Here is a 12,224-nt window from a genome sequence, read left to right on the forward strand (position 1 = left end):
GCAAAAAAATTGCAATTTCTTGAGCTACCCCGCCACGTCACAGCAAATTTCTTTGGGGCAGTCCTACTCTAAAATATTTTTATATAAAATGTGCCATACGGCCTAACATGTGAAAAAGTAAAACTGTTCTTAGCAGCACTTACTTGGTGTTTTTCAATCCCATACCCATGACTGAATCATGGCTGTGGGCGGGACAGGCCCAAGAAAATGCTACCTGTCCCGCCCACAGCCATGATTCAGTCATGGGTATGGGACTGAAAAACACCAAGTAAGTGCTGCTAAGAACAGTTCTACTTTTTCATTTGGAATTTTTTTATATAAAAATATTTTAGAGTAGGACTGCCCCAAAGAAATTTGCCGTGACGTGGCGGGGTAGCTCAAAAAATTGCAATTTTTGCCAAAAATCTCATATTTTATTAATAAGTACAGTTTGGCATTTTTAGTGCTGTAGTGCACATTTAGTGTTGGCTTTCTTATTTTTTCTTTATTAAAATATATTTTTTTCTATAATTACCTGGTGTGAATATGAGCAAGCTCTTCAAAAAACTCACATAGGCCGACCATAAAGTGCCAACTTTGGGCAATTGCACAATGAACTCCTATGGCATATGCAATCTGACTCCTTGTGAAATGTACTATTCCAAGTAGGTAGAGAAGAAACGTGCATACAAGAATAAAGAAACAGGCAGCTTTAGCAGCTCGATTTCCTCTTGGTTGTGGAATAATTGAGTCATTCCTTATTACAGGTGTCATCTGAGAGAAAATAAAGTATAAAAAACTGTTATCTTTAGACATAGACACATAACATTTATTCCAGGAGTCATGCAGCTACCATCATTTTACAGGTTTTTAGGTACCTTTAATATTTAATTGATCATTCAAAGTGTGAGAGAACAGAATCCATTCTGTTCTTAAAGTGTCCATTTTGTCTTATAACTGATGTCACAAAGTTCAGCTAACACTGATGTGTGGGGAAGTTTCACATTTCCATTCATGCCGCTATTGCTCTTATTGGTGCATAGTTCAGAGGGAAGTTATCCTTTGTCTGTGACCCTATATAAACTAGTCACATGTACTAAAAAAGGAGAATTCTTTGAGTACACCATTCTAAGTGTGCGCTGTATTGATTTCCCAAGCGTTTGTAAAACAAACCTTATTAATTTGGAGTTCAAAAGGCATAGAAGTAATGTATTTCACTCACAATAGCAATGCGCTCAAAGAACAGATGTGAGACAAAAATGGAGAAATGAGGTATGCTGCAACCTGTTAAAGGGATTGTGTAATCAGAAAACGACATTGTTTAAATCAGGTTTTTGTATTACATGTATTTTGGCAATTGTTGGTGATGTTTTTTTTTTTTCATTTCACAAAAAAAAGTTAGTAATCTTTCAATTTTCTCATTGAACTAGCCAGGTTGTCACAGGTAGGCCCTTACACAAACACCTCCCCCCCTTAATAAGGTGACATCAGCCAAACTACAAAACCCTTGTCACCTCCCTCCAGGGTTGATGTTCACACCAGGGGGGCGGAGCCAGGTGGTTGGCTCTGCCCACCGAGGAGTTCACAGGCCGGAAAAACAGTAGTCGAGTTGAGTTGTGACAGTGAAGTGGAGTGGAGTGAAGTTCAAGGGCAGACCTGCGTCCAAGTCTGCTACAGTCTACAACAGGTGTCTGGGTTGGAGCCCAGTCACCTCTGGCAAGGAGGCAGACAGTGGTGGCCGCCTGCAGGAGCTGGGATTACAGCCGGTGGAACCGTAGGGACCGGGGATGGGCAATGGCCCGCCGGTACCGAACCGGGGAACCGATTGGAAACCGGAGTACCAGGAGGGCTACTCAGACCCAGTACGAGGCCCAGAAAGAACTGGGCTGAGTCAAATCAACTGATTGAGGACTGGACTTTAGACCCTTTCCCACCTAAGACCCGACTGAAGACAACAGCCCATCTAGTAGGGTAGAAAGCCACCGCCCAGGCATAGAGACCCGATGGGCCAACGTCTGCGGGCAAAAAGGGCTCTCCCGGCTCACATCAGGCTGGGGAGCGGACTACCGTTGCTCAGGCATAGGAGTCATGATTTCTACACAAGTGAGGTTCAGGAGAAAGGCGGAAACAACCAACCTGAAAAGGGGAAAAGCGCAGCCGGCTGCGGGCACCGTTCACCATCTTGTTTGGTTTACCAGAGACTCCAGTGTGTTTGTAATAGTGAGTACAACAGTGCCTTCGGGCCGTGCACCGCACCGCACCGACACGCCAGCACCATCCATCCCCCCACCTCAGTACCTCTCTCGGGCCTCCGGGACCATCATTCCCCCTACCCACGAAGGGGTCAACACCAAGCTGCACAACACCTTCCCCGGGAGCCTAGTTAATGGCAGCGGTGGTGTCCATCCATTCACCACAACCCGTGGGTGGCGTCACAAACTCAAATCCCCTCCAAACAACCGCGGCTCCGGCCGTGGACCTCCCCACCGAAGTTCCTACGTGTAACGCCAACCCCCTTTCAGAGCGACATGATCCCCGGGTCCGTGAGGAGCTCGAGCCACCCACCGACGAGCACGGATCCGAGCGGCTCGGCAGCCGTCCGAGCTCCGGGGTGGTACACATCGGACAACATACTGTATGTTATCATACTGTATGTCATCATACCGTGTGAGGGCAACCATAATGTGCAAGGTCTACTGTGGCCCTAATATACAGTGACGGGGACTACTGTGGGGGCCATCATATAGTGTGGGGGCTACAGCGGGCACTATCATACAGTGATAGGGACTACTGTGGGGGCATCATACCATGTGGGGGCTAATATACAGTGTAGACATTACTGTGAGTGATATCACACACTGTGGGTCCATCATACAGTGTAACATGTAACAAGTTTGTGGGTGTAACATGAAAAAATGTTTAAAAGTTCATGGGCTATGAATACCGTACTTTTTCAAGGCACTGTATATAACTGTAATGCAATCTCTTAATATGTTCTGCAAAACTGTCATCTCCAGCTTATTGCGCTGTTTCCTAAAACAACAGGATGTGTCTTGAAAGACTCAGTGGCCAGTGTGAAAATTGCAAGATTCCTAATTTTTAAGACTGTAATATGGATAAAAAAATTAATAAAATAAACATATTGCAAAAAACCCAAACATTTAACACAAAAACCTTATTAAGAGCACCACTCCAGTGGTTTTGTTATTTTTCAGCATTGAAGTAGTGCTTTAAATCTAGGTCCCCTACCCCCAGTATTATACTCATCCTCTGACATCAGCTTTTTTCAGTGTCGCTCCGATCTTGCTGGGCAATCTTGTACAGAAGTTACGTTACAAGCACTCAATACATATCTATGAGAGCTAAAATGAGGCTTTTGTAGACTTGTATTGAGTTGTGACCTCCGGCACAGTGAAACGCTGGAGCTGCCAGCAGGTCACAAATTGGAGACTTGCCAGAGCAGAGGTGATAACAGAAGAAGACGGCAGCAGGTGAGTATAATACTGGGGGCTGGGGTCTTAGATTTAAAGCATCACTCCAGAGGTGATAACAGAAGAAGACGGCAGCAGGTGAGTATAATAATGGGGGCTGCATCCACCGCTGGATCCAGGTAACCTCAGTGACAGCTCAGCTGATCGCGCGGCTGTCTTCAGTTGCTGTGTGAAGCTGACAGGAGCGGCGGTGTATTCTGCTGCTCCTGTCACCTCCATGCAGCAGAGCTGGACGCGACGCTGGAGGTCCGTGGAGTACGCCGGACATGGAGGGCTTTGTCGGGGTTAATAAATTGGTGATGAGGGACTTTGTTATTGTTTTTTATTTCTAATAAAGGATTTTTCGGGTGTGTGTGTTTTTTAACTGTAATTTACAGATTAATCATGGAAGGAATCTCGGGGAGACGCCTGACATGATTAATCTAGGATTTAGTGGCAGCTATGGGCTGCCATTAACTCCTTATTACCCCGATTTGCCAACGCACTAGGGTAAATCGGGAAGAGCCGGGTACAGTCCCAGAACTGTCGCATATAATGTATGCGGCAATTCTGGGCGGCTGCTGACTGATATTGTTAGGCTGGGGGGCTACCCATAACGTGGAGCTCCCCATCCTGAGAATACCAGCCTTCAGCCGTATGGCTTTATCTGGCTGGTATTAAAATTGAGGGGACCGCACGCCGTTTTTTTTAATTATTTATTTATTTATTTTACTGCACAGTATATACACGCCCACCGGCTGCTGTGATTGGGTGCAGTGAGACACCTGTCACTCAGCGTGGGGGCGTGTCTCACTGCAACCAATCATAGGCGCCTGTGGGCGGGGAAAGCAGGGAATATGAGATGGCTGTGTGCAGAGCACAGCACGCCCGCCGGTATAAAGGCTCGGTCACGCTGTGCAGGCCGGCCAATGACTGCAATTCCACAACTAACAGGGCTGTGGCATTGCAGTGGTCTGCCAGCCAATCCCTGCATAAGGCCTTGCTCTCAAAAGAGCGCCAACATGCAGGGATGAAGACCACGAGTACAGCACGAGTATCGCAAAATTACTCGGTACCCGCCAAGTAGCCCGAGTACAGTGATACTCGTGCGAGTACCGAGTAGTGACAAGCATACTCGCTCATCACTACTGAAGATACATTCTCTTTAAATGATTAGGATACAAACTTGTGAAAAGTTCTTTGTCTATATCTGACATTTACTGTATGTTGTGCATGTCGTCCCATTCTGCTGAATATAAGATTTCCAACAGCACACTCCGATATCCAAAGATCAGAAGACAAATGTCTACAGTGACAGAAGTGCTATACCTGAATCAAAAAAGAGAGGGAAAGAATCGCTGTATATAGGGATCAACCAATGAAAACTTTGTTTAATTCACAAGTAATAATTTTATTGATACAACAATTTATACACATAATATCCGCACACTGCACTGTCACTGCAGCCTAAATACCCTATCGTACTCAAAAGTATAGTACTTTATCTGACACCACCATTGGGCAACACCCCATACTTACACCGATCCTGGGACCTCGCACCACTTTAAATCGGACCTCTAGCAGGCGGTAATATTACCTGGTGATTCAATTTGGACAGCAGTGGTTTATTTATTCTCCAATTATTATTCTATAGTTCAAAAACTTGACGTGATAGAGAAAAACTGAGATCATTTCTGGATTCAGCATCCAAAAATTAATTAAGAACAGTTGTCTAACCTAACTCCTAAAAAATTGCGTTCCCCAGTGTTATTGACTGTGGTATATTGATCTTCTACAGCTTTTTTTCTGCTAGTGGCTTGGAGTTATTACATTGTACCAATCAATGGTGGTGTCAGATAAAGTACTATACTTTTGAGTACGATAGGGTATTTAGGCTGCAGTGACAGGCTATATATATATATATGTCCTGCATTATAACCTGCATTGATCACAGAATGATATACTCTGTATAGTCCTACTCAGGATCTTGGTGTTAGTTTCCTGACGTGGAACTTTGTATTGGGCTGTTTGTTGACTATTTGTATTTTAAATGTTTTTAACCCTTTCACTGTCTTGTGCGGATATTATATGTATAGGTTATTGTTTCAATAAAATTATTACTTGTGAATTAAACAAAGTTTTCATTGGTTGATCCCTATATACAGCGATTCTTTCCCTCTCTTTTTGATTCAGTCTTATTATTGCTGATGGTGATCCCAATAGGGGAATGCTGCCCCCTACTTTTTCAATTTAGAAGTGCTATACCTCCATTAAGAAGAAAAGCAAATCCAGCAGACCGCAGGCAGGGATGAATAAAAACGTCAGTTTATTTAAACTTTAAAAATACAGGTATGCGGTATAGGCATCCACGGTAGATAGTAAGACAAACCAACCAACACGTTTCGACAGACAACAGTTTGTGAATAGGGATGATCGAATACTTCGAATATTCGGCTTCACGAATATTTTCCGAATACCTCGCCGCTATTCGACTATGGCACATGGTCGACTCCCCGTTCCTGCATGTGGGCGCTCTTTACAGAGTCAGCTCACATGCAGGGCCTAGCTGTCACAGCCGGTAAATAGCGGCCATCGGTAATCACGTGATTGGAGCACCGTTGCTATGGTAACCCGCCTGTCAGCGGTGACGTCACCGCTTACAGCACCCAGCTTCTGCTCACTCACTGAGTGAATAGACTGCACGGGAGCAGCAGCGTTCTTCCTCCCATGCTGTGCTGTTTGATGTAGCAGAGCTGCATGGGCTGAAGGAGAAAGAAGACAGAAGACCAGGATCGTGGAGGGGTGAGGGGGAGTAATAAACATGGAGTCTCTAAGTATGTCTGTGTATTTATTTCTATTAAAGTATTTTTTCTCTGTGTGGTGTCTTTTTTTTTAACCCTTTATTGGAGATTCTTAATGGACGGGTCAAACTTGCCTGACATTAAGAATCTCTGGCTTAATACTAGCTAGTAAAACAAAGCTAGTATTAACTCATTATTACCCAGCAAGCCACCCGGCTTCAGGGCTGCTGGAGGAGTTGGATACAGCGCCAGATGATGGCGCTTCTACGAAAACGCCATTTTCAGGGGCAGCTGCGGACTGCAATTCGCAGCAGAGGGGCCCAGAAAGCTCAGGCTAACCTGTGCTTCATATTCCAATCCCCAGCTGCCTAGTTGTACCTGGCTGGACACAAAAATGGGGCGAAGCCCACGTCGGGTTTTTTTTTTAATTATTTCATGAAATTCATCAAATAATTACAAAAAGGGCTTCCCTATATTTTTAGTTCCCAGCCGGGTACAAGTAGGCAGCTGGGGGTTGGGGGCAGCCGTAGCTGCCTGCTGTTCCTGGCTAGCATACAAAAATATGGCAAAGCTCATGTCATTTTTTTTTTATTTTTTTGGCAAAAAAAATAAAAAATGCTTGCCTGGATTTTCCATTGCCAGTGAAGGTAACACCAAGCAGTGGGGGTTAGCAGCCAGTAGCTGCTTGGATTACCCTTAGCTAGCAATACAAAAAATGCAGCGGGAGCCCATATATTTTTTTAAAAATTATTTATTTAAATAACTAAAAAAAAAACGGGCTTCCCTGTATTTTGATTGCCTGACATCACAGTACTGTAAAAATAAATCATTTAAAAAAATGATGTAGCGCTCCACGGTATTTTTTATTCTCAGCGCAGATAAAGCAGACAGCTACGGGTTGCCACCCCCATCTGCCTGGCGTTACTTTAGCTGGCAATCAAAATACAAGGAAGCCCATTAATTTTTTTTATTTAAAAAAATAGTTTAAAAAAAAAAATGACGTGGGGTCCCCCCATTTTTGATAGCCAGCTAGGGTAAAGCAGACGGCTGTAGCCTGAAAACCACAGCTGGCAGCTTTACCGTGGTTGGTGATCCAATGCGGAGGTCACCCCAGGCTCTTTTTTTAGAATTATTTTATAAATAATAATAATTACAATAAAAAAGTAGGGTCCCCCCCCAAATTGGATCACCAGCCAAGGTAAAGCGGACAGCTGTGGTCTGGTATTCTCAGGAGTGGGAAGGTCCATAGTTATTGGCCCTTCACAGCCTAAAAATAGCAGGCCGCAGGTGCCCCAAATCTGGCGCTTCACCCCAGCTCATTCCGTACCCTGGTGCAGTGGCAAACAGGGTAATAAATGGGGTTGATACTAGCTGTAAGGTCACCTGACATCAAGCCCAGCAGTTTGTGATGTCATGGCGTCTATAAGATACCCGACATCACAAACTGTCAGTACTAACAAAAAAAATAGACAAAAAAAGTATTTGAAAAAACACTCCCCAAAACATTCCCTCTTTCACCAATTTATTGGAAAGAAAAAAAAAATAAGGGGCTCCCACAACGACTCTGGACCATCTAGAATATGGGGGGACATGCTCAGGGAACGTATCCCCCATTTTCTAGGAGTGCAGACCCTCCATGCGAGGAGTGTGGGTGCAATGAATCTGCACCCACTCTCCCCGGGTCCACAGCAGCAGAGTCCATGTCGTAACTGTTGCTACCAAAGCTGCAATGCCCTGCTCATGAGGTAAGGGCATGCCTAATCAGGAGAACTATTCTACATTTCCAAATATTCGTATTTGCTGATATTATTGCTATTCCACCTACTATATATTGGGGATAGGATCTAGGAGATGGAATACCCCTTTAAGTCCAGTTATGCAGCTGAATGAATACTAAACAACAGAGCTCGCTATTTAGACATGTTTTCTTGTGGCGTATAACGGGCTCTCATGTTTGGTAGTTGTTCAGCAGGGCAACTATAAAATCAAATGCCTCCATTTGGAAATGTAGTATAGCTCTCCTGATCAACTATGTTCCTTACCTCATGAGCAGAGCATTGCAGTAGCTTACAGATGCATGGTTACCACCACTCACTGTGTCTGAACACAGGAAGCTGAGCTGACAGCAGCTCTGTGCATGCGGCAGCGTCTATTGTGAAGGAGGGGGCTGCGGGGGATCAACGCTGCACAGGTACCGTAGAACACCGGGGAACACCGGTGGTGTTATAGGGGGTGAGCTGGCAGGGCCTGGGGAGGAGTTTTCTGTTGTGTGTGTCATGGCACATGCAACAAAAATCAGAGGAGTAGGGTGTAGGGTGAATTTGGCCAGCGCGCTGCTGTGCGCGCGGCCATCTTGGATTTCTGGGAGGTGGTCAGGGGTGGGGGCACTTTGGCGACATTGGGGGACCGGAGGGGACCAGGGAGGAGATTTATCTGCCATCTGACATGTTTGTTCATGCCATATGGGAGATAAATAATTTTTTACCGGCGCTGTTATTTACTGTAACATGATCATCGGTATATGGTGTATACCGGTGATCACGTGAGCGGGGACCGGAAAAAACGGTCGAAATCATGATCTCCAGGGTCTTAGCTACCCCCTGAAACCCCGGAGATTTTCTGACGGTGCAGGGCGCTATTCACTTATTTCTGCCTGCTGTTTATAAATGGCAGATCAAAATAAGGCTACATTCACACGACCGATCCGTTTTTGCGGTCCGCAAAAAAAGGTCCATTTTTTTCACGGGTGCATCCATGTGGCATCCGTTTCCATTCCGTATACGGTCCGTATGTCATCTGTTTGTCATCCGTGTGCCTTCCGTTTTTTTGCGTACTGCAAAAAAACTGAAGGAGGGAAAATACATAAATTTACCCAGGATCCATAGCTTCAACCTACATGAGGCGGTCACATGTTCACTCCAGTGCCATTTTCTACTGCTTTTCACAGTGTAGAGCGCTCTGGTGATTTTCTTGTGCTTGTACACTTCATATCAGTCTTTTCTGTCATTATAATGGCAGAAAGCCACAATGTCCCACTCTCCTGCATTTTGTAATTTTGCACCCTTTGGTGCCTTTCATGTGGCACTAAGGGGTGCTTAGCCTTGTATTTAGCTAAAAAAATAAATACATTTTGAAACTGCTGTGTGAATACTGACTTGAAAAATCCAATAGCTATATGTAAGAGTGAAAATGTGAAAAATGGAATCTGCAGTTTCTGCTATCTCATGTATTCCCCTTACATAGTCATTGGTGTGCATACCTTATCTCCCCATAGTGATGTTTTTTTAGGTTTTTGCACCCAGTTCAGACTTAGAATGGTGTTCCAAACGTTATTCCTTATTGTTAGTAGTTTTTCGTTTGTGAACCCTCCCCAACCACACCTATTGCGAATCCATATCATACGCATAAATAGCCTGGGTCTCAGCTTCCCATACACGGTAAGTTTTTTAACTGCATGAGAGGACACACACAAGCTAGGGACCCCAACGTAGAGAAATACTTTGGCGTAGTGTTGGGGCTCTATTGCATTGATCAATTCAGTAGCTAAATTTCTCTTGATTCATATGTTCATGGCAGTAATGCAGATTCCATTTTTCACATTTTCACTCTTACATATAGCTATTGGATTTTTCAAGTCAGTATTCACACAGCAGTTTCTGCTATTCCATGTATTCCCCTTACATAGTCACTGGTGTGCATACCTTATCTCCCCATAGTGATGTTTTTTAGGTTTTTGCACCCAGTTCAGACTTAGAATGGTGTTCCAAACGTTATTCCTTATTGTTAGTAGTTTTTCGTTTGTGAACCCTCCCCAACCACACCTATTGCCAATCCATATCATACGCATAAATAGCCTGGGTCTCAGCTTCCCATACACGGTAAGTTTTTTAACTGCATGAGAGGACACACACAAGCTAGGGACCCCAACGTAGAGAAATACTTTGGCGTAGTGTTGGGGCTCTATTGCATTGATCAATTCAGTAGCTAAATTTCTCTTGATTCATATGTTCATGGCAGTAATGCAGATTCCATTTTTCACATTTTCACTCTTACATATAGCTATTGGATTTTTCAAGTCAGTATTCACACAGCAGTTTCTGCTATTCCATGTATTCCCCTTACATAGTCACTGGTGTGCATACCTTATCTCCCCATAGTGATGTCTTTTTAGGTTTTTGCACCCAGTTCAGACTTAGAATGGTGTTCCAAACGTTATTCCTTATTGTTAGTAGTTTTTCGTTTGTGAACCCTCCCCAACCACACCTATTGCCAATCCATATCATACGCATAAATAGCCTGGGTCTCAGCTTCCCATACACGGTAAGTTTTTTAACTGCATGAGAGGACACACACAAGCTAGGGACCCCAACGTAGAGAAATACTTTGGCGTAGTGTTGGGGCTCTATTGCATTGATCAATTCAGTAGCTAAATTTCTCTTGATTCATATGTTCATGGCAGTAATGCAGATTCCATTTTTCACATTTTCACTCTTACATATAGCTATTGGATTTTTCAAGTCAGTATTCACACAGCAGTTTCTGCTATTCCATGTATTCCCCTTACATAGTCACTGGTGTGCATACCTTATCTCCCCATAAAAATAGCAGGCCGCCGCTGCACCAGAAGTGGTCCATCCATTAGATGCGCCAATCCTGGCGCTTCGCTCCAGCTCATCCCGTTGCTCTGGTGCGGTGGCAAACAGGGTAATATATGGGGTTAATACCAGATGTGTAATGTCACCTGGCATCAAGCCCTGGGGTTCGTGATGTCAGGCGTCTATCAGATACCCGACATCACCAACCCAGTCAGTAATAAAAAAAATAGACGACAAACATATTTTTATTTGAAAAAACACTCCCCAAAACATTCCCTCTTTCACCAATTGATTAGAAAGAAAAACAAATCCAGGTCTGGTGTAATCCAAGGGGGCCCCATGACGATCCATACCATAGTCATTGTACCAGTCAATGAAGAACAGAATGTTCCATATTGGCTGGGAGAGCAATGCAGTGACCAGAGCTAACATCAATAGGTCAGCCCAGGTCACTGCAGGGCATGACGAGCGCTGATGTCAGGAGGATAGCGAAGTACATTACCTGTAGTGATCACTGCACTCCTGATAGCAGAGCTGTCACTGAGTTCAATGACCGCCGCCTTCACAACTAAGTATCGCGGGTGCCTGTGACGTCACCGTTAGTGACAATCTCGGGTCGGCAGCGAGAGGAGATGAGACAAGCGGCGGCCATGGAGGTCAGTGACAGCACTGACGTCGGGAGGGCAGGACTTCATCACCGCAGGTAAGGAACTTCACTAACCTCCTGAAGGCAGCGTTTGTCATCCCCGCGGCTGCTGTCACTGCAGTGTGGGCAGCTGCGGACACTGTACAGTGCGGGCAGCTGCGGACACCGTACAGTGCGGGCATATACTGACACTGCAGTGTGGGCAGCTGCGGACACTGTACAGTGTGGGCAGCTGCGGACACTGCTGAGCCGGCAGCTGCGGGGCTGGAACTGGAGTGGGACACAGACTGCAGCGGCATCCGACGGAAGTCACACGGAAGTGCTTCTGTGTGGCTTTCGGGGATTTTTGCACACGTAGCCAAAGTAAACATCGGGTTACTAAGAAAAGCACTTTGCTTGGATACCCGATATTTACCCTGGTTACCAGCTTACCGCAGGCTGCCAGCGATGGCTCACTGCACACATAGCTGTAAAAAGCCACGCTTTTGGTGATCGAACCGTTCTCGAACGTAACTCGAACTGTCGAACTTTTAGCAAACCGTTCGAGTTCGTCGAACAACTCGAACACCCCCCAAAATCACTCGAACATGAAATTGGCGAACCTCGAACGTCGCTCATCTCTACTCACCAATAACATCTTTTCATTTGTGTTTAGCCAGCCTAATACCACTGTTTCTATCAGTATCTCATTCTTGGATTTACAATGGGTACAGAAAGTATTCAGACCCCTTTA

At 44.9% G+C, this 12,224-nt stretch overlaps 1 protein-coding gene across 1 annotated transcript in view; it reads right to left on the reverse strand.

The window, feature by feature from the left end:
• Positions 1-12,224, reverse strand: part of STING1 (stimulator of interferon response cGAMP interactor 1) — an 88,120-nt gene that overhangs the window by 66,204 nt on the left and 9,692 nt on the right. Inside the window, exon 2 of the mRNA XM_075342285.1 lies at positions 515-753. Coding sequence (XP_075198400.1) covers positions 515-753 — 239 coding nt within the window. The remainder of the gene's footprint in view (positions 1-514; positions 754-12,224) is intronic.

The sequence above is a fragment of the Anomaloglossus baeobatrachus genome, chromosome 4 (assembly GCF_048569485.1).
Source record: "Anomaloglossus baeobatrachus isolate aAnoBae1 chromosome 4, aAnoBae1.hap1, whole genome shotgun sequence".
Taxonomy (NCBI): Eukaryota; Metazoa; Chordata; class Amphibia; order Anura; family Aromobatidae; genus Anomaloglossus; species Anomaloglossus baeobatrachus.